This window comes from Exophiala bonariae (genome assembly GCF_035927105.1).
Source record: "Exophiala bonariae strain CCFEE 5792 chromosome Unknown scaffold_40, whole genome shotgun sequence".
NCBI lineage: Eukaryota > Fungi > Ascomycota > Eurotiomycetes > Chaetothyriales > Herpotrichiellaceae > Exophiala > Exophiala bonariae.
The window spans coordinates 33,692-55,231 of NW_027042515.1; the positions used below are offsets into that span (position 1 = coordinate 33,692).

The 21,540-nt window shown below is 50.9% G+C and overlaps 8 protein-coding genes across 8 annotated transcripts; 4 read left to right on the plus strand and 4 right to left on the minus strand.

Annotated features, from left to right (window-relative positions):
• Positions 1-5,067: 5,067 nt before the first annotated feature.
• On the minus strand, positions 5,068-5,511 carry LTR84_010151 (uncharacterized protein; the record flags this gene model as incomplete). The annotated part of the gene is made up of 1 exon (XM_064853688.1): positions 5,068-5,511. One exon carries the CDS (start codon positions 5,509-5,511, stop codon positions 5,068-5,070), a length of 444 nt encoding a protein of 147 aa, XP_064700642.1.
• Positions 5,512-6,273: 762 nt separating this feature from the next.
• LTR84_010152 (uncharacterized protein) lies at positions 6,274-7,605 on the plus strand (the record flags this gene model as incomplete). The annotated part of the gene is made up of 1 exon (XM_064853689.1): positions 6,274-7,605. The coding sequence occupies one exon, from the start codon at positions 6,274-6,276 to the stop codon at positions 7,603-7,605; it is 1,332 nt and encodes a 443-aa protein (XP_064700643.1).
• Positions 7,606-8,171: 566 nt separating this feature from the next.
• Positions 8,172-9,116, plus strand: LTR84_010153 (uncharacterized protein; the record flags this gene model as incomplete). Its single annotated transcript, XM_064853690.1, has 1 exon — positions 8,172-9,116. The coding sequence occupies one exon, from the start codon at positions 8,172-8,174 to the stop codon at positions 9,114-9,116; it is 945 nt and encodes a 314-aa protein (XP_064700644.1).
• A 1,212-nt stretch (positions 9,117-10,328) lies between these two features.
• LTR84_010154 (uncharacterized protein) lies at positions 10,329-11,360 on the minus strand (the record flags this gene model as incomplete). Its single annotated transcript, XM_064853691.1, has 9 exons — positions 10,329-10,373; positions 10,427-10,499; positions 10,554-10,587; positions 10,640-10,668; positions 10,719-10,809; positions 10,860-11,022; positions 11,085-11,150; positions 11,207-11,220; positions 11,336-11,360. The coding sequence occupies 9 exons, from the start codon at positions 11,358-11,360 to the stop codon at positions 10,329-10,331; spliced, it is 540 nt and encodes a 179-aa protein (XP_064700645.1).
• Positions 11,361-12,281: 921 nt separating this feature from the next.
• Positions 12,282-13,914, minus strand: LTR84_010155 (uncharacterized protein; the record flags this gene model as incomplete). Its single annotated transcript, XM_064853692.1, has 2 exons — positions 12,282-13,707; positions 13,754-13,914. 2 exons carry the CDS (start codon positions 13,912-13,914, stop codon positions 12,282-12,284), a joined length of 1,587 nt encoding a protein of 528 aa, XP_064700646.1.
• Positions 13,915-14,199: 285 nt separating this feature from the next.
• Positions 14,200-15,612, plus strand: LTR84_010156 (uncharacterized protein; the record flags this gene model as incomplete). Its single annotated transcript, XM_064853693.1, has 1 exon — positions 14,200-15,612. The coding sequence occupies one exon, from the start codon at positions 14,200-14,202 to the stop codon at positions 15,610-15,612; it is 1,413 nt and encodes a 470-aa protein (XP_064700647.1).
• Positions 15,613-16,420: 808 nt separating this feature from the next.
• Positions 16,421-17,758, plus strand: LTR84_010157 (uncharacterized protein; the record flags this gene model as incomplete). Its single annotated transcript, XM_064853694.1, has 2 exons — positions 16,421-16,436; positions 16,491-17,758. The coding sequence occupies 2 exons, from the start codon at positions 16,421-16,423 to the stop codon at positions 17,756-17,758; spliced, it is 1,284 nt and encodes a 427-aa protein (XP_064700648.1).
• A 1,122-nt stretch (positions 17,759-18,880) lies between these two features.
• On the minus strand, positions 18,881-20,711 carry LTR84_010158 (uncharacterized protein; the record flags this gene model as incomplete). Its single annotated transcript, XM_064853695.1, has 2 exons — positions 18,881-20,486; positions 20,689-20,711. The coding sequence occupies 2 exons, from the start codon at positions 20,709-20,711 to the stop codon at positions 18,881-18,883; spliced, it is 1,629 nt and encodes a 542-aa protein (XP_064700649.1).
• Positions 20,712-21,540: the final 829 nt, after the last annotated feature.

Below are 21,540 nucleotides of genomic sequence, written 5' to 3' on the forward strand. Positions count from 1 at the left end.
CCGCCTCTGGGTCACGCCTGACATCGTGGCTGTCTTTCTCGCACTGGGGAACGCGGAAGGGATCCATTTTTCTTCGTCCCAGTCGGTGTTGAATTTTGGACTTTTTTGGATTGAGGGTCGATGAGCTACAAAGTCCCAGGTCGGTCGGTCCACTATCAACCCAACGCTACCCGTTGCGCATGACCGGGGTGCGCACAGGGAGGCTTGCAGCGGATGCAGCGCTACGAGGTTCCTGGTCCAGCGGAGCAAACTCGCGTCAAACAGTAGTGCACTTACGGAGGACTTGGTAGGCGAAGACGGCCCCCCTCGGCCTGACAGTTTGGACAGAACGATGCGATAGGGTTCATGAGATTTCATTGTGATGTTCGTCTTGACGTTGGTGGCAGAAGTCTAACTGTGGCCTTAGTGGCTCGTTCAAAACACCCATCATCTCGCCAATGCTGTAACCCTGCAAGAAGCAGGTTCACAGCCTACTCGCACCTAAGGCGTTGGGTCTTGATGCTCTGACAATTCCCTTTTCAACCCAAATTCTATCCACACACAACGGCGGATTTAATGTGATTTTCCCCTTTCTGGAATCACCATTTCCCCCCACAGTCCCACCGCCTACGAGTGTGCACGAAGTATGAACTTGCTTGTCCTGCCTTCTGAAGTCGAGGCCAAGTCTCCGTATCTACCTACGAGTACGAGTAGGTAGGGATGGATCCAGCGAACACCCACCCCTAGCGGGACCGCCCGTATCGAGCCATCTTGACGACTCGGTACTCCACCTCAAATTTCTGTGGCAGTGAAATTTGCAGGCATCTTGCCTCCTTTAGTCTTCTCGATTCAATCACCACCGTTGCCCTTCAGTCTGTTGATCACTCCTGAATCCTGAGTGATCCGAAAACAGCACAACGAGAGTTTAGCCACCTCGAGCAAACACCCGTCAGATACTCGGAAAAGGCTAGCCGGTTGCGGGAACGGACGCAGCAGACCTCAGTTGGGTTCACTTCCCTGCCAAGTCACAGCACGAACCACTAGTTAGATCAGGGTGAGCCAGGGCGCGGGCCGATCTGGCCCAGATTTCAGCACGGTCGTGCTGGATTTGATGGTATTTTCGAACTATCATTCGTCTCACGATCAAACGAGTTTAGCCTACTCGAATGAGGAGAGTGCCCTTTTCGTCTTTACTGCTTTCCATCTCTGCTGGCCATGCCTCGAAGAACTTGAACGGGCTAGAAGTTTTCAGGAGTGAGGCGGATTAAAACTTTGGACCGGAGGACGCCAGGGCCCAGGGATCCACTGGAAAAGCTGACAGCCTCAGACACGGCGAGACGGTCAATCACCCGCAGGAGGGAGAAGCCAAAACACTAAACCCAGCCCCATCAGCAAACAGCAAACAGCATGCAGGTTCCTGACTTCCATGGCCAGAGACCATCCCTGACTGGCATTGGGATCGGGATTGGGTCCTCCATCATTGTCTGCAAGTAGTTAACCGCACAATGTCGATAAGGCCTGGTGTGGAACATCTTGCACTTTGTAGCACCTCAAGTTACCGAGTAGATTACGCAGCTAGGACTGTAATCGCGAGCAGGAGCAGCAAGACGCAGCGTCATCGTTAACAAGTGCCTCGGAAACTTACACCAGGCAGTGCAGTGACGCTCGATCCTTGACCAGAACAATTCATCCAGGTCGTGGCTTGTCGACGGTTATTCCAACCAGGGTTGGCAAAAGACGGTGTCTAGACCGCCATTTCTCCAACGACCAACGGCCCATTATTCATTCAACCATGATGCTATCATCACGACAAGACCGTCCATATCTACCTCATAGCTACGTAGTATACGACGGAGACGGAGCTAAGCCATGGGCCCGCTTGGGCAGCTGCTGCCCATGAACCTGCGATGATCCTAGTGGTGTCAAAATCATAATATCGAAACCGACCTGGGGCAGGTTAATCACGTATGCACGACCCACGCCACAGCCTACGAAGTACGATTTAATCCTCACATCACGCGGACCGTTGAACCGCGATTTAGATGGAGAACAATAGAAGTCATGTGCTTCGTCATAAAAACGATGATGCGGTTGACCGTTAAACAGGTAAACGTCGAGGTCAAACGCAGGCGCCCTCGTCAGACATCATCGACGCAGATCACGGCTGGTCCAGTTATGGACAGAATTTGACGGTTCATGATAGCATGGAGACTATGTCATCGACTCAAGGTGATTATCTCTGTCTGGGACAGAATTCAAAAACTCGAAGATATGTAACCATATACAAGTCCGCAGGGCAACATTGCTTGAAACACCTCGAGTTTGGTGGTGGCCAATGAAGCACTACTACTTATCTTATTTTCTGCGAAGATATTTTGAATACTGCCAGTGGCCCGCATTGGTTCCAGTGGTTGCCAATCGAGACCTTCTAGGAGACTCCTTGACTCCAGAATCATTGCTGAGTCGTACCCATGAGCATTTCTGCAACTGCGTCATCTATCTCAACCTGATCCCTTCTGGAATCCGATCATCGATGAAATTAATGTGTCGTTCGATTCGCTTCCAAGGATGGGTACTCTAAAGAATACTCCTTACGGCGGTGGTACTATTTACTATTGGGATTGAACCGGTTCTGTTCCCTCTAACAAACATGCACATTCTACGCCGTCCTTGTACCTGTTTCTGTTTCTGTTTCGCCTGGCTTGGTTGACTGAAGACGAGTAAGGCTCAGCCAACACGGCAATGATTGATGAGACCTTGGACATTCAACAATGGTATATAGCTTGTTCGAACTCTTGTTGTAAGTGTATCACTGCCAGTATGGGCCGCGTCAAGGTTGGTTACAAACCACTTGGAGTATCCGCTATGATGTATTCGATAACCCCGGGTCAGAGCAAGGTTCTTTTTCTCCAATTTATACTTTTTCGGATAGGATTGTTCTCCCACGCTAGCTAGCGGTCCTTGGCGGTCGTCGACCTGCTTGCACTTGTGAGAGACTGGAACAAACCCCCAGCCTTGTCGTCTCCCGAACCCCTATCCTTATTAGAGTACTGAATACCCTCATACGAACTAGTTTGCCAGGAGTGCAAGGTATGGAAGCCTCCGGATACTGCACTGTTGGACAGGATGATGAGCAGGCCATCATAAACCAATTAGACTTTCGCAAGATGATTATTCTCCTTGTCGGCGATTTCCAGGGTGGCTTCGCGGAAGGATGTCCCTGTGCTGTCAACCTTAGGTTGGTGGCCGCTACTTAGAACGGGGACATATGGTGTGTTCCGATTTGTTGGAAGCGTCAGGATTCAGCAAATGCGGCATCCAGATCTTGCTGTATTACGAGTATTGTTTGCGTTCTTGTATCCGCTCAGGCGAGGATATTACCCGCATTCAAGTTTCAGCTCGCTTCGACCAGAAAATGCATTCCCGTCTTGGGTCCAACGGGGAAACTCCTGATCGGCTGTTTGCCTGTCGAGAACAGTAGTTGCTCTCATTCATCTCGACCTATCCAAGAACACGGTGTTCCATTGATCATTTCTCCTGCCGCCGTCATGGAAAAAGGCCCGTGTAACCATGAAGTGAGGTATCTAGGTAATCAACCGAGATCACCAGGACTGTCTGGTAGCCCCGAGTCTAGGTGTGTTGCTGTCTGCACAAAGCATGAAGGGAAAACCATGGACAGACCCGAAATTCATAGCTGGTTGGTGCTGATGTCTGTCATTGCTGTCAATCGTGTCACTATCGCGTTCAGGCATGACATCTCCAGTGGCCCAGTTTGGCATGCAGCCTGGCACGGATTGCGTTTCCCTGCTGTCAAATCACTGTCTACTCGGTATAGGTATTATTGACAAGCAGTGCTGCTCTCGATCACCAGTCCCATCCCAGCTACATGCCGATCACGTGTAATGGAACGCGTTCGATCACTATGGACGTTCTCTTGTGGCTGTCCGAGTGTTACTCCGTACGTGATTTCAATATGCCCATGCTTGAATCGGAAGAGTCCCCTGACTACAAGCGAAAGTGTCTCAATGAGGAGTTGGGTCGGTGGGTAAGCTGAACCACACATCCCTCTTTGAGACGTCGCATCATCGTATCCCCTGCTATGCGCCACGCTAAAAACGATGGAGGATGGAGGACAGGAACGAGCCATTTTCGGCCAAACACATTCTTGACTTGGCTCCAAATGTTGTGGCATACTTCGTTGATATCAACCTTTTCTGTCCCTTTCTTTCCGATTTTCAATTCTATCGAGTGCTTCGTGTGCCTGTCGGTCGAGTTGCCGTTGACTGTGAACCTGCGACCGACTGATCCAAGCCTCACCTGCAGAATGGCCAAAGTTTCTTGAATGTCTAAATCTCCTTCGCAGGATGGCCATGTCATGCTGCCAGATCCGTCGAAGGCCTTGTAAATCACTAGTAGTAGCTTGAATGGGACACTGTGGCGTCGAATGCTGTGAGGCCTCTGGGCAAGTGGAAGGCTGGAATTTCAGGCAAAGACACGGCTGAAGAAACGAGCACTGCAATTTCGCTTGTTGGCGAACCATCCCCGGAACTCCGGAGTGGAAGGGTTCAGCTTGGTCAATGTCAGAGGTGCAGATGTTACCTCGTACTGGATAAAACTCGACACAGACTACACCAGTATACGTACTCGGTATGGTTCACCAAACGTCGTGGGGTTGAAAGGATTCCAGCGAAGCCACCGGTTCCACACGACTACTTCACACTGTCGTCAACAGTCGACCACTTTCGATAGTTGCTGGATTTTCCCATCCAAAGTCTCCTGCTTTGACCTTAGTCCATGGGTTGGGCTGGAACTTTCAATTCGGGATGCCGACTAGCTGTGAGCCTAAGCCAGGACGAGATATTCGTACTTGGAATCTGTCTGGCGCAGTGTATATTCGTATCCGCATCGAACTATCTTGGCTGCAGAGAAACAGGGTCGTACTGTGCCACAAGAGGATGGTTTTGGATGGTGGACACCCGAATGATGATCGTCACTATTAGCACGTAATGTTAACATTTCCCTGCCGTGTTCATTGACCATGATTGAGTTGGTCAAACGCCTGGGAGACGGTGCATCATGATATTGTGATTATGTTTCTTTGATGCAGTCTCCAAGTCCAAAGTCCGCTTCTGCCTTCTCTCGCAGATAGTTGGCGAATTTGCCTTGTTCCCTCTCCTGGCTTGCCTTTGCTGCCTGGTTCTGCCAAGTCTTTTCGTAGAAGCCATCGGCAAGATTAGTCTTGAATTTGGCCACAGCGCTTCTGAAATATGGGTCCTCGAGCAGGAACTCGGGAGAAATGGGACAGAGGAGGTGGCCGGAGTTGTCGGAGTGGTACTTTCGGTACTTCTCCGGCAGGCTGTCGATGATGACCTTTTTCTGAGTTTCGTCGTAGTCTGAGTTCCAACCTGAGATGCAGGTGACGAGGAAGGGCAGAATCTCCTTTGAAGCCAAGGGCGAGGATGAATTGAGGATTCGTGAGCATGACCACGGGCCTGAGTTTCTGGTGGGAGCATTCTTTCTTGCGGGTGGCATGCTTGTGGGGAGGGCTCTTGTCCGCGGTGGTGGGTGGATTTTGATGAGTGGTTGATATGGTTGATATATCGATCTTGAAGCAGCTCGACTTTGAAATGCCCTCCTGTATATGGATTCCAGATTCACTTGGGCTGGGCAGAAACAGAATTGAATGTGAATCTCTCGGAAAGGCCGAACAGTTGATCCGATGCCGAAAGACACCTGCGTCGTAGGAAGTTACCTGATGCTGTAGCCAGGCAGTTGGCCAGTTCCTACCGTAAGTTGGTGGCAATACTTTAGGTATGTGTCTACCTACCCAAGGTACCCAAGGTCACAGCCATATCCAATACTCAATCTTGAACGTGTGACCAAGAACAGGAATCGGATTCAAATGCTGCCCATCTTTTCACATCACTTGGGTTGTTTCATCACAATAAAAGCCAAAATCTGGGTTTAATTTCAAGCCCGTCTGTTCACACGCACCCGGAAGGACTGTCCAACATTCGTTGTTCAAACCGTTGGTTCTGGTGTTGGTGTCCAATGTCACGGGCGGCGGTGGCTGGGCTGGGCGGATCTTGCGTGAGCCTCGGCATCCTAATCCTGACGACTTCAACCATCCATCTCATCATCTCTCCCACCACCATCTGCATCCAATCTTGCACTCATTCTTTATCCTAATCATCAAGCCGCTCCTTTCCTTTCATCCCTCAGGAGGCCCAAACCTTCCCGGAGTTTCTTTCAGTCTGTCCACACCCGCTGGATGGGACGGTCCCAACTCCAAACATGGGTTCCTCAACCCTGCGCCAGACCGTTCACGCGACCGTGAGTTCACTCGCCTTCGCCTCCTCCGAACTCTCAAAGGTCGCTCGCAATCTACCATCCACTTATTCAAGCTATGTCGCTTCCAACTCCTCTTCCGTATCCACCATCGAGAGCAGCCTTCGCTCTTTGACATATCTACTGCCTGGTGCTCGCCTCTCCGACACCGAAATTGCTTCCGAATCAGTTCATACATTCGTCCAGTTACTATCTATCTATCACGATCATCTCCTCAAGAATCGTTCGGCACTGTTGGCTTTGTCGCCGACTGTCCTGAAAGCCCAGAATTTGAAAATCCAGAGACCCAAGCCCTCCCTTCATGCCCGCTATACCACCTTTTGGTCCACCTCCTCCTCTCTCTACACCAAGATCGCGACTTTACTGAAAATTGCACAATACACAGAACTTCTATGGGAAATGATGGCGCGCCGGCGAGGCGGCGAAAGACTGCGATGGCGTGTTGTCATTCTTTTGGAATCATTCAAGGCCATCTGCCGCTTTTTATTGATGAAGCTCACCAGTGTCCGACCACTTGTACAGTCACCACTTCCGCTGAGAGAGGACTTTGCTCCCGTTGAAGAGGAGAATCAGGACCAAGATCTCTTGGAAGACGAGTTGCTCATGGCTCGTGGCGCCGATTTCGATGTCAAGGATGCTCTGGGAGTTGCAGGTGTACCCACACCACCACGCTCCGATTCAGGAAAGCCATCTTCTCTCTCGACCAGCGAGGCATTCAATATGCCCAGAACTGGCTACACCCTCCCAACCCTTCCTACTCCAGAAAGTGTTTCTGCGTATCTGTTAAACCATGTCCTCACGGCCGATGACGTGAAACCAGCAAAGCAGCTTCTGCACCAGCTGACAACAATGGGCGGCCAGGCAGCCGAAATCTTGTATATCGTCCGACCCGTAATATATGCCTTACTCATGCAACGGGTTGCTCGGTCTTATGGCTATGAAGGCACCAAATGGAGGCGACACTGGACACCTTGGCTTACTGGCATCTCAATCGAGTTCCTGGCACGGCAGCTAGCTAAGCGAGACCTTGCAGCTCGTGTTCCTGGTGGCGCGAGAAATGGTTTGTCGGCTTTGGAACGAGACGAGCTTAAGAAACGCGGCTGGAATCTCGCCTGGTGGGGTATGAGAGGAGCCTTTTACGAAACTATCACCAAGAAATGGATCCATGGCGCATCTAATGCTTTGAAAGGCAAGCCGCTTCTGGATCTAGCCGGCGGCGTAATAGAAGATTATGAGTTCTTATGGGGTAGTTATTATTTCAGCACGTCAACAATGTAATTTCATGGGCATGGTTTCATGCTTACGTTCCACTTTGTATTCGAATGATTGCAAATCATTCTCAGGAAAGAGTTGGTCTGATTCCCTCCACGAAAGCATTGTGGACCGCCATCCTCGAGTGGTCATGTTCATGTCCCTATTCAGACCAATAAGAGGCCTGGATGATGCTATCACCGTCTACCAGGCCATAAATTCACGAATTCCACGCATCAAACTTCATTGTCCACTTCCAGAGCTTGCCAACTAATACATTCTACGAAGGCTCGTCGTCATTCTCCCGTTTCCGACGCCGAGCCTCACCCAGCCAACTTGTTGAGTGAATACATCCACCCGCCGAGAAAGATATCTCAAGTTTACTACATTCACTGTGCCGTTATTCACAGAACAATGCTACCAGTGCTTAACACAAACCCCTCTTTGCCGAGCCCTGGCTCACACAAAGATCAATTGAGAAATGTCTGGCTTGCTTTGATCATCCTCAAATCTCTACTCTCCTGTCACCGTCATTCTGAACCTTGAGCCACCTCAAACCCATATTTCAGCACACCCTTCCAAAGATCAGAAGCATGGCATATGTCTTGATGCCTTCAACAGCTGCTGCTCCAGGCGGGGTCCCTTCCAAGCGAAAGAGCGGCGACGCTGACAACCCAGTCTACCTTGACGACTCCGACCTCGACTCTGGTTGTGACTCCAGTCTTGTGGGCACTTTGCCAACCACGAAGCGGCTCAAGGCTGAGCCCTCAACTGCTACGCTTCTGACACCACCTCCTAGTGCCGAATCTTCGTCTCGGCGTGGCGCGCGCCGTGAGAGCGACCCACCAGCTCCTCTAGGCTTTCCAGATATCGCCTACGAATCCGACAGCGAGTCCGACACAGATTCCGACATCACAGTTGCGTACGTCGTCGAGGCCATGACCAACGCGCACGGCGAAGTGGATTTGAACCGCCTCGTCAAGGTCCTAGATGGAATGTCGAGAAACACTCACATGGAAGAGCTCCGGGAAGAATTGCAGAGGAAACGTAATCAGCTCGAAGAGTTCAAAGAATATGTCGAGGAGTGCGAAGAAGAGTACGTCGAAGCAGGAGTCAACCATGATCACCATCTCCAAGTCTACGAGTCTCTCAAGGCCCTTGGCAACGCGTCCCGCTATGTTCTGAGGGCCGCACGTAACAACCTGCGCATTGCGAGGCTTGAACTGGAGCAAGAGCGAGCAGACTTCGAGTGTGTGTGCGAAGGCCAACGTGCTCATTTCGATCTTGTGGCAGCGGCTTCGGAGCTAAAGGATATCTTTACGCAGTTGTGGGATATGTACGAAACAGTGAACACACCTGGTACCAGCACTGCGGTCGCCGACCTCGGCTCGCTTTTCACTGAGTGTGCATATGGCTTTCAACTCCGAGTCGCCATCACCGCCGCCCGTGACAAGGCTGCCTTGGCCGGGGTGGTTCTCGCAGGTGCATTGGAGTACCTGAGGCTTGACATTGATCAGGATGAAGACCGGGATGTCTGAGTGGAGGACGGTCTCTGGTGAGAGTACCAGCGTGAACAACGCAGGTGGTTGACAGGGCTATGTTGGTATAAGATGACTGTTGAATGGTGTGCGATGGCTACGATGATCTGGTTTACAAGGACAGGGATGTGGACTGTACGATACCCAAGTCGAAGGTATTCTTACTCATAGTCCAATTATCAACCTGCCACAGAAGTCCACGACAACACATCGCGAAGACGCTCATGTTGGATAAGAAAGTGGATTCTCTCAAGCGACTTATCTTGTGCTGAAGTGCCAATGGATTCAACTGGTCTCAACGTCATGTCTCGCGCTAGGCAGAGAAGATGGATTCATATCGCCAAGATAATCAATCGTGGAGTAGCAAACGAGAATGAGAAGAGTTCAATTCAAACAAACCAAGAGCCACCATAGCATCGAGCATTGACGCAATGTTTGTATTGTTCCACTGTGTCTCAATAGACGACGGATAGAAACCCTGGATATTTCTTCGCGCAGTGGTTGATACTGCCAGTCAGAAAAGAGATTCGAGACAGATTCTAGAAACAGTCAGGACAAGAATCGAAGGGATGTTCATGATTTGCATTGCTTTGGTCGACACCAGCTGTGTCTGTAAAGATTCTGCTTCATTTGCAGAAACTCCCTTCCAATGAGGTTATCGTAGGTCGTGACGCTCGCTGATATCATGCAGAACGAGTTACTGGAAAACTCGGTCCACGCAATACTTTTTTTTTTGGCATGGACAGCCGCGCTGTCTGAATGAATGGAAATGCTGAGTAGGCACAGATGGAGTCATCCGGCTCTGCTCAAGTCTGTTTGATACATTGATTGGCATGGCATCCTTGGATCCCATATGATCTCGGGTCACCGACGAAAACTCGTGCGAAATTCGCCTGCTCATCCATCCTCCACTCCACCATTTGTCCTGCATCGCAAAGACCTCCGAGTCTCTCTCGCCTGGAATCCCTTCGCCTTCAAGCAGATTCCTTTCCACCAAATCACATATGGTCCCCAGGAGAATATCCGCGCTGTCGTGAGAAATTTCGGGAAATCGTCGTTAATTTTGCTCGAAATGCACTTTTTAAGTCATGTCATCATGAATGACTCTCGTACAGCTTGGATCTTCACACCGCCGAGTGTCCATGGGACCATGTTTTTGTGAATTGGAAACGAAAGAAAGGGGAATATGGCTCGTCGCTTGGAGAGCCCGAGTCACTTAGTTGGGGCAAGCGGACTGCAAATGTCCTGGTTGCTTGCCTTTGATATGGTTAGTGGCCATGCGAGGATGCGATAGTAGGATAGAAACATACACTTGTAACAGATGCGCTCTTGGCTGGGCTCAGATGGACAATCACGCGACAAGTGGCCTTGTTCGCCGCAATTCTAGACCGAGTTAGTGGGGCATGGAAAATGCGTGTCTGGACGGACAAGACTTACGTAGCATTTCTGAGAACGACCTTGGGTGCAATCACTGAGGCATGGATTAGTTAGGTGTCGTCGACAAAGAAAACGCAAGTCCATACCGTGACATATGGCCGATCCCGCCGCAAGACTGTCCCGGGTTAGCAAACGTGAGACACTTGATAGGATTGAATGACTTACATAGCAAGTTTGGCCACCACCACCACGGCCACCGCCGAATCCGCTACCACCCCCGCCGTAGCCGCTCTGACCACCTCCTTGGGTGCAATCCCTGTATAATCAGTAAGAATGTCAGGTTATATATTGCTTCTTCGAGCCTACCGCGCAATGTGACCAGTGCCGCCGCAGCGATAGCACTCTCGAGACTGGCCGCCATAGCCACCGCCACCGCCGCCGCCTGAGCCCCAACCAGCACCTGAGCCGGATCCAGCAGGAGCACCAGCAGCTTGAGGACACTCGCGTGCCATGTGACCGGCTTCACCACCTGTTGGGAATGTCAGAAAGGGTATGATGTATGTTGTATGGCATGGTTGCGGGAAGACCAACATTTGTAGCACGTAAGAGTCTTAGGCTTAGCGGGTGCAGGGCACTCTCGGCTGACATGTCCTTCGCCTGAGCGAGGAGTCAGTGGTGCTATCAAAGATGAATCAGGACAGTTGAGGACAAACCTCCGCAGTTGTAGCTAAAGAGAAAAAATTAGCGTGGATTCTTTTGATAGTGGGAGTCAAGAATCAAGAGCAAATACCACACAGGGGTGCCGCGCTTGGGACAGTCGCGAGCTTGGTGAGAAGAATCACCGCAGTTGTAGCAGCCGCGATCCATGGTGAACAAGATTGGTGATGTCGTAGAGGGAAAGAGATGAAGACGAGAAGGAGGGGAAGAGGGTTTTGCGCGGGAGACGAGAGGGTGGCAAAAGTTGTACGGTAGAGTGATGGAAGGTAGAGAGTAGGATTCTTGCGGCCTTGGAACTGGATTACAGTATAGAAGCTAGCAGGATGTGGAAAGGAAGACGAGGAATGAGACTGGATCTGAGAATGAGCCCCGAGTGTGAGTGAATTGGTGTGAAGTTGGGTTGAAGGAAAAAAGTGTCAACTAGTCGACTAGTTGGTTAGGCGTGTGCGGAGGTCGCAGCACAAACCCAGTCTGTGTGAACAAAAATGCAGTCCTGGAAGTCTGGTGGAGCAAGAGACGGCGGCGAGAATGTGGAGGCGGATTGAAAGGTACGCGGTACGTCACAACCGATCCTCTAGCGTGCTCCCAGGCAGTCCAGAGGCATTTCTAGGTGCAAGGATACCAACCTTAGGTAGGTATCTACGAAGCCTGAAGCCCCAAGCACCTGGAGCTCGAGTATCTATCATGTAGGTCAACCCCTCGGCTTACCCAGCCCCTATAGGCTAGGATAAGTGAACCCCCCTCTCTCATGCTCGTTCCAACCACGGCGAGACGCTTCCGGCTTCAGCGCCCAAGACCCGGAAATGCTTCGTTTGGCGACAGAGTGGACTTGCAAGGTCGTGGTCAAACACGCTTGGAGAAAATGCGGTCCATACGGAAGGCTGCTTGTCTTGACTTGCATATGTAACGCCTCCACTCTCATGTTCTAGACATCCGATAACATGGTCGTTGCGTGGTCACTGTTTCGCCAGCTTCAAGTGCGTTGTTTTAAGCCCATGGAGGCTGAAGGTCAACTATCTTTCATTATTCGTGTCATGTTTCGTTTCCAACTCAGTAGTTCGTGCGCCACCTCTATGTAAAATCGTACACGGCCATGATTTGCGCCTGGTCTCTATTTCCCAGTATCACCACTTGCTCGTCGTCAAATCCCACCCATCTTCGAGTCAAGCTTTGCTCTCTTCTCAACTCATCCAGCGCAAGCCCCAATCCAGAACCCCGTTGCGCTAGGGCTGCCACCACCCCTGCCAGCCCAGCAACACCTTTGATCGCCGTGCTTGTTCGTCGAGGCAGTACTGCGGTCATGACATCCTCAAGTTCCCATGCTCGAATCTCTTCGCCTTTGGAGCTGATCGAAACTGCTTTTCCACGCCCGTTGACCTGAACACCAGAGACTGCCGATGTGTGGCCCCATAATCTCCTTCCCGTGCGGATCTCGAGCTTGTCGCTAGTCGAGGTCACGAGATATGACATCAATGTATTGTCCGAAAGTGAGCAGACCACAAATGGGTGTTCGTATGAAAGTGATGTCGGAGCACTCATGAGTTGTGGATACAGAGCCAAGGGTAATGTACTTGTCGAACGACTTGTTACCTCCCAGGTGTTTCCTCCTTTCGGTGCTGGATCGATCGGAGTGTCGATGGTCGACGTCAGTCGGCTAGTCGTGATTTCACCACTGTGGGACAAACAGATCTCCTGCAGTCCCAAGCACCATCCACTCTGTAGTCGGTTAAATGCATATGCTACACTTCCAATGATTCCTGCTCCTGGAGTCTTTCGTAGCGCCACCGAGACGGGCGAGAACGAAGCGTCTGACTGGAGGCGCATAATTGACGTCAATGTTCTCTCCAAGCCCTTAGCCTGTGGCTTCGACTGTATATGATAAATAGACAGAAATTGGGTTTTAGATATTGTCATCACGTGAGACTCCATCAATGCCACGGCCATCAGAGGGCCATCCAAAGATTGGTAGCTGCACTCCAGGGAAAAGTCTTGCGTCGTCCGAAGTAGGTAAAGCGAAAAGCTTCCGTCGTCGAAACCAAGGAGAACCCCCACGCCGCCATCAATGTCCGCGACCGCCATGCACAGCGTCTCAGCCGTAGATTCGATATCGATTTGTGATCGCAACGCTCTTGCACTATCCTTCTGCAGCCATGCGCGCAGTCCAGCCTCTCTATCGGCCGTGAACACCATGTTTTGGTGGACTTTGGCAATTGCTGGGGGTGATGGCGGCTGCGCAATCTCGATTTCTCGCACTCTGGCGGTTCCGATATCCCAATTGCTTCGAATTTTGTATTGGCGCTTCCAATCGGCGCTTTTTCCGAACTTGAATCTCTGACCGGCCTCAAGCCATTGCGCTGCCTTGGCTATGTTCGTTGTTTTATCCGGTCGTTGTGTGAGAGGTGGCCGTCGGCGCAGGCGAGATTTGACCCAGGCATCATAATATCGGGCTTTCCAGATTTCGCGATCGGTGGCCAATGCTCGAAATCGGGAGGAGACACTGCGACTATCAGATTTACTCTAAACAAGGTGGGAGGGGTGCTGACCGTTCGGTGACGAGAAGATCTCTAAAAGTTAAGAAGGACAGGACTCGGAGCAGGATCTCGTCGCTGAGGGCGGAAAGACTGCGTTTCGGACCAAGCCGACCTCTCTTGACCAAAGTTTGGTCGACATCATCGTCCAGGTCAGATCTGTCCCTCTTGGGCATTGCGCGTGATGCGCTGTAGGCTCTGAGAGACGGTAGTGGATTGAGGACGACGACTCGACGGCTTATGGCATGAGCATTGGAAGGACGTGATGTACGAGTCTGTTTCGCCGCAAGATATCCCGAGGCTTAACCGAGATGTTGCATGAACTACGCCTAGAGTAGTAAAGCGCTTGCAGCCTTGTCGCCTGCCACCAAAGGCTTAGGCTTCGCGTTTATTCGGCGCATCCCGTGTGTTCGGTCATCTCTCTCCACCACTGCACGCGTATCAATCAACGTCTGTTATGAATGGCCACCACCGATGATAATCTCTCTGATGGAGAGTCCTTGTTGAGGTCACTTACCACAGGGTTGAACAAAAGTTATCGGCTCCGAGATAGGCTTAAAGCCTTGAGACGTGAAAATGGCAATCTCAGGGAGGAAATCGAGAAACTACAGGAGAACTCGCCAGGGCCAGCACAACAAGGCCATGATGTTGTTCTTGAGAAACTACGGCTAGAAAATCAAAATCTCAAGGCCGAGCTCTCCAGTGCCAACAGAGCCTCTCAGCCGCCGGGCCAAGTTGCCCACCTATTCAAGCAAAATGCAGAAAAGCAGGCCGAGATTGATAGTCTAAAGTCCAAGCTGCGTGCTTTGCAGTCTCAGAAGCGTAAATGGCGATTGCTGCATCCAGACTTTTCGTCCCCTGTCGTCTCGTCTGATGAAGTCGATCGAATTCCTTCAATGGCGCCAGCAAGTCCGATTGCCACCAGTTCTACCCACACGCCAACACCAGAGCAGGACCAAAGTGCCCGAAAACGCCATCGCACTCAGAGTCCCGCTCCAAAGTCCCCTCTTCGCGAAATCTCGCTCAACCTACCGAATGGCAATACAGATGCCCAAGCTCAGTCCAAGTTCAGAGTAAGAAGGCGTGGCTCGCATGGTTCCCACGCTATCGACACGGTAGCGGAGGATGGGGAAGATCATAATGCTCCCAAAGGTCCACCAGAAAAAGGTGCCGTCTCTCCAAAGCTAGAGTCGTCTGCCCATCGACGGTTGCACAATTTGCTGTCTGCCCCACCACCGGCTGTTCAATTCTTGTCTCGCCCAAGCAGCGTCAGTAAAGAGTCATCGGTACGGCCAGGGCTTCAATTCTTACCTGTCAAAATAGCAATCACGACAGGCCCAGAAGATGCAGAACCATTCCGCTCCCGACCACTCAACCGACAAGCATTGTCACATTTCAAGCTGAATCCCCAGTACAATGATGGCCTGGATTTTGCATTCAACGAGACTGTTCGCAATCAAGAGGCTCGAAAATGTCTTGCCGGGTGCACGAAACCTGGATGTTGTGGGGATAAATTCAAGGCAATCGCGGCGACCCTGCCACGGAGCGCGATGGGTCTCTCTGATCATGAGCTTCTACTTGAGTACCTTGGTCAAGGATCGGAGGCGAAGATTCAAGGCATGACACCTCTAGCGAAAAAGAATCTAGTACATGAGGCTCGAGCAAAGAAGATGGCCAACGCCTTTGGTAAAATGCATAGAGGTTCTTCGGATCGACCTAAGACACCACCAGAGTTTTGGGGAGTAGATGTGCTTGGGTCACAAGAAGAACGTAATTCTCATCAACAGGCTAACTTGCTCGAGAGGGGAGAAGTGGAGAAACGATATCAAGAGGCTCTGAAAGAAAATGGTCGATGGGTGTTTGCAGATGAATGAAAGCTGGACATTGTACTGTTTGGATTTGTACAAGTTGAACGACAAGGCCAGTTCCAGGTCGAAATCGAACACCTGGTCCCCAGAATATCTGAAAGACGACCATGGATAGTCTAAGTAACTGGACAATTGATCCTCCGGACGTTGATGCAGAACTATCATTTCCCCTCTAACACAACTTCTCTGATCTTCTTCCATGCGCACTAATTCGGAAAATATCAGAGTAAGGTACCTTGGTATCAGGTCCCGACAGCCAGAAAGTGAAGAGAACGCGACTATCTACTCAAAGCAGGTACTCAAGTCATACTGATCTTGCCCTCTGTCTCTCGGCCAAAACTCTTCACCAGTCTGACACGCGTCGACATAACTTCCTCTTCCTCCCCCTCTCACACTCCTTCTATCATCACCACCCTCGTCTCCGTCATCATCATCACCACAACGTCGTTACTGTCATCCATGATCATCGACAGCGTGATCGCCTAATGGTTCAGGATCGACTCGAGCATCTTTTCCACGAGTCAGTCTCTTGTCTGCGTTGGTCACGGCACCTCGAGGTTCTCTTCTAGTTCTTTTCCCTCGTCACCTATCTCGCTCAACCATACTGCATTACCTTACCACTAACTGTTACTTTGCCTTCTCAGCTCTGTTCACCACCTGACTGACCGCGGAATCGTCGCCATCCAGGACAAAAGCCGACACCTTAACAACTCACATCTGCTGTCACTCCCTGTGGTCTTACCTACATCCAAAGGAATCTCAGTCTTGCCTTGTAAGACACAGCACACGAACGTCTAATACCATTCTGGCGAAAATGGCGCCCTCCAAAGGTATATATCATGTTTCTCAACCTTTTGTTCACTGTACTAACATTGTGGCTCAAGAAAACATTCATAAAAATCTCCCCGTGCCAGCACACAGCAGCAGCGTTGCGACATCAGCGCCTAGTTCTGTGCCACATGGAGAAGCTACGGTCGACACTGGTTTTGCCAGCCGTGATCGGTTTGATCACGAGCACCCAAGATTGCCTCGAATTCTTGCTACGCTGCATAAGACAGCAGATCCTGGTCCTGGCTATGCCGTGGATGTCATGCGTCTGGTACAGGCCGAGATCAAAGATCATCCGTGCCGTGAGCAGCTTCCCTGGAATCCCACGCCGCCATCAGGAAAACATCGAGAGCTGCGCCGATTGTGCTTTGCCATCTGCCAAAACATACCACCGCATTATTTCCCTCATATGCCAAGTCGCATCCATCGTGAGGAAAAGTGGAAAGTCCACCAGGATCACTTTTTGCACGGCATATTGAACTTTTTGAGATCTGAACGTGTACAAGCAGTCCTCTCTCCACCCACACCACATGTAGACCCGTCCCCGGAACTACACGAGGGACGATCCTTGCCTAGTCGTCCTCGGATCAAAAAGGAGATTGTCGATGTCTCGTGGCTCAACCATGACGAGACTTCATCTGATTCGGCTTCTCGCTTGATTAACACCCCTTCTCGTACTGGTCATCCTAAGGACCACCAGAAACAGATCTCGTTGGCTCGCCATCACGCTGAGGAATTAGGTTCAGAGGCCGAGCCATCGATGCCAACACCAATGGGAAAGAAAGGGAAACAGAGAGCAGTTTCTCCTCACGTCCACGAAAGGATGGAACAACTCGACCTAGGCGCGACTGAAAGACGCCCTGTCATCAGCAATACAAATGCGCCGCTACCGACAAGAACCTCCTCCGGGACTACCAAGACCAAAGGCATGAAGGAGACCACCAAGCTGAAATCGGTGCAGAAAAAGAAGCGGCTTGCAGCGGCCATGACAGAGCCCGAACCTGAATCACGGCCAGCCAAACGCCAAGCAGTACGACCTTCCAACCTTGCAGAACAGGATGACTCTTCATCTGAAATTGAAGAAGTCAAAATTGTATTGCCTCGACCTGGACGTCGGGACCCCAAAGACATCATTATCACGGATCTTCAAGAGCAAAATACATTTCTTAAGAACATGTTTCTCTATGGGGCCGGTGTCAGCGAGGTGGATATTTTAACGTACAGAGCACGCGTCAAAGACCTCAACCAAGATCATCGTACCGCGTGGAAGACGTTGTATGCGTCCATAGTTGCACGTGCGAATGCCGACAGAGCGAATGATTAGAAACATGACTTGGTTGGTCACTTGCAAGCTTGCATTGATAATGCATCAAGTATTTCGACATTTTTTTGCGCAAAACTGCCGCGGCGTTTGTTCAGGCTTCAGCATACTAAAATGGCGGGCTTTCGGATCTGAGTTCCAGCGAGCACTATGGATTTTGAGATGCAGCACCAGAGAGGGCAGCGCATGTCGTGGAAAGTTCCGTCATGGGAGGGGATTTTCATGGGAGATTTCGCAAGATTGTGTCTTCGTTCTTCACAGTTGCAGTGGTTGCTCGTGTGTTTTTTCATTGGCTCGGCAATGCCAGAGCTATGGGCCTAATAATGTATGATGTTATGACCTTCTGAGGGAGGGAGGGAGGACAGATGCGAAAGTAATGTAAGCTTGAATGGCACGCAACATCGATATCAACCAGCAATGTTCTTCAATGTTTCCCCCAATGATTCGCCCACAAGTTCAAGTGGAGATGGACTCAGAAGCAAGTACCAAGAACAGAAGAGCTAGAGCTATGTCAGAGCAAGAGTACCTATCCGAATCATTGAAATCGTGTCTCGCAGCCTTCGTGTTCTTTCAGTTTCCACACCGCTGCCGGCGGTATCTACTCGTTTGGAGATGAGAACGCTCGGAACCATTAGCTCCATGTCTTGTCATTTCACTAGCAACTGGGCATCATGCTCGCAGCGTCAGTCTGTAGCGTCTCATTTCTGTTTCGACAACAGCCTACCTTGCCCTTGAGTCATTCAAAGTCATGGACGTGGCAGGATCTCAATGGAAGCTGGGTTGCAAAGAGGAGCCACGGTTTCCTCATGTATGATACAGGGTGCTCTCTATGCACATAGGCTATTCCTCTTTTCCAAAGAAAAAATGTACAGCACAGCATGTTTGAGATGCAGTTGTCCTATTTATTTTGCTAAAACCGAAACCTTGTTGGTTGAAGAATGCCCATCATCCACACCCCACCCATACAAGGATTGACGGAGCTTATTTTAACTACCGGAATCAACGTAAGAGATGAAACAATTCCGGAATGGACCCGAATTTATAGGAGCTCAGGGGATGATTCAAACCATCAAGCATGCCAGCTCCCGCTCTTTCTGTAGTGAATTCCACCCGTCTTGACACCCTTTAGGAATCGAAAATGGGGGCAAAGATTGGGACACCTCGAGACTCTAGGCCGTACACCACGGTTCGGGTCACCCTCGGATTGGAAATGACAAAAATGGCTTCGGCCCCTGAATTGACATACAGCTCATATGCCTGATTCACGAGGTCAGGCCGTCCAGATACTGAGGTATTGATGATGATGGCAGCTGGATCAGCAAGACAGACATTATCTATGACGTTTGCAGAGTATGTGGCCTCGGGATTAGGGGTCGACCAGAGGATTCGACAGTTAATCTTGACCTTGGTGAGCAAGGAGAGGACAGGGCCAATGCCAGACCCAGTGGCGACGAGGACCACCTTCTTAAAAATCGGAGCAATGTGCAGGACACCCATGGTCGGGATACCACGGACCCAAAGCTTGGTTGGTGGAGATCTGATCAGCTTGGTGGTCCAGTCACCAGCCTTGGAGACCAGAATGGAGAAACCTTGGCCATCTTCTTCTGGAATGCCTGCAAAGGCGTGCCATTCAAGGAGCGGGCTGTCCGAGACTCGAGGAGCTGCACACAGGGGCAGATTTGTGTAAGTGAAATGGAGACGGACGGCGTGGTCCGAAAGATGTTCGGCATGGACTGGAACCTTTCTCAGCCAGAACCAAGGTGAGGCAACGGAGATGGTGGAAACGAGTAGGGTCCAGAAAATGGGGTTGGCACCAACGGCGGATTGAACCGTCAGGGTGTTTCCATGGTCCCGCATTTTTGCATCGACCAGGAGGGCGAAAAGAGCCCAGAAGAGACCGAGTGCGGTCCAGCCAGCGAAGCGGTGGACCAGCTCGAAGGTGTTGTGGATGCGTGCACGTATAGCTGGATGAGCCACGACGACGATTGAGATGAGCAAGACGTCGAGGATGGCGGTGACGGACGGGATTGCCTCTCGATTCTTGGTCAGGAGATTGGATCGATAGGCGTTGACAATGGAGAGATTGAAGATTGCGAACCAGATTGTGGCACTCATTGCAGCCCCACTGTGCATGCCACCAAGATGGTAAATCTTTGCGGCGAGTCTGCGGAGGCGGAGAGGAAAGGACTGGGGACATTTGCCAAAGATCCAGAACAGAGTATTGACGACAAGCTCCTGACGGATGAGAACGGCGACGCTCAGATTGACCGAGACGGCCGTGGCGGTCGAATCAGGGGTCATGGAGGACAGTTTGCCTTGAGTGGCCAGGACGATGATTGTGATGACATTGGCGGTGACGACCAAGATGTTGAGTCGACGATATACGGACAAGACGGTCCAGCGAATGTTGCGCATAATGCGATTGTACCTCTTTTCAGGAAGGGTGATTGTGAGCTCTGGGGGAGGGCTGATTCGTTTGTCGTCTGCAAGGGTTGAAAAGGACTTTGCAGAGGCTGCTTCATGCGGGGGGTTCTCTTGGGTCAAAGGAGAGTTGTGGCCGTCCAAGGAGTAGTTGGTGGTGGCCGAGGTCTTGGGTTCTTCTGATTTGGAGTGGAAATTGCCTGCTGGATGTTTGATGATGATAGGTGAGGTTGACTCGAGACTAAAGCGAACATGTTCCGGTTGAGGGGAGCGGTATGATGCTGATATGGAGGGGTGGGCCTCGAGACAGCTAAGGAACATTATCAGCCAACATCTACTACCCAAGATGGACGAGAGGAGAGGGTATGGATGGTGAGAACAAGATCTAGGTGTATGTGCAGATGAAGTTGAAGACGGAGTCAGAAGCACAGCACGTGACGGAGTTGAAGTTGATATCAGCAGACTATGATGTCACGGGGATAGAAGGAAACCGAGACTGGGAGGTGACTTACATGTCCCTTGTAGTAGGATGCATGGTGGTGAGCAGGGGCGGTGATGAACTGGGTGAGCGCCGGAACAAGAAAGCCAGTAGAGGGGACGATGTCCTTTTAAAGAGGGAGTGGCAAGCCAGAGGGAGTGCATATCATATTCCAGAAGGATGGACCGAGATTGAAAGCGACCAAGTCGAGTTGACGAGTCCCTGGGCCAGAAGGGGAACCAGGGATTGGGAGGGAGGAGCGTGCAAGTTGAGGTGGTTTGGAGTGGTTTGGAACGAGAAGCTGACGGTGCGGGTGACTCGAAAACGTGGAAATTGAAAATCATGGAGCCGGAGGGATGTACAGAGGGAGAGGGAAAACAAGATACCAGATGAGGCTCTGACTGTCGAGGCAGTTGGTGAAGATACCTAGGTAAGGTACCTAGGTAACTACCTGTTCTCAACGACCTGAGTCACTGGAGAGAATGCTTTGTCCTCAGGCGTTGTTGATTCACGCTTCACGCTTCACGCTTTCCGCTTCCGCTTCCACGTCGGCTTTCGTGACAGCCACGGTGTTCAAGTGGTTTTCAATTCTTCGGGCGGCGTTCCATGGTATTGGGTCAGATGGATCTTTTGTTGGATCTTGATTCCAACGGATCAATGGAACTCGACAACCCACCGAGTGCAGAACTCGGATCCAAGAATAACGCCAACCTCAGGCTCGAGTCAGTAGTATTGAAAACAATGCCTCAGCTCACTGGCAGTTGAGTTGATACCTTTCCAGTGACCTTGATCTGACCTACCTTGGGTCCTTGGGTATCGACCTCGTAGGCAGTTCAGTTGAATTCAAGTTGGACCTGCCGTACCGACTCTCAAGCCATCAGCACTC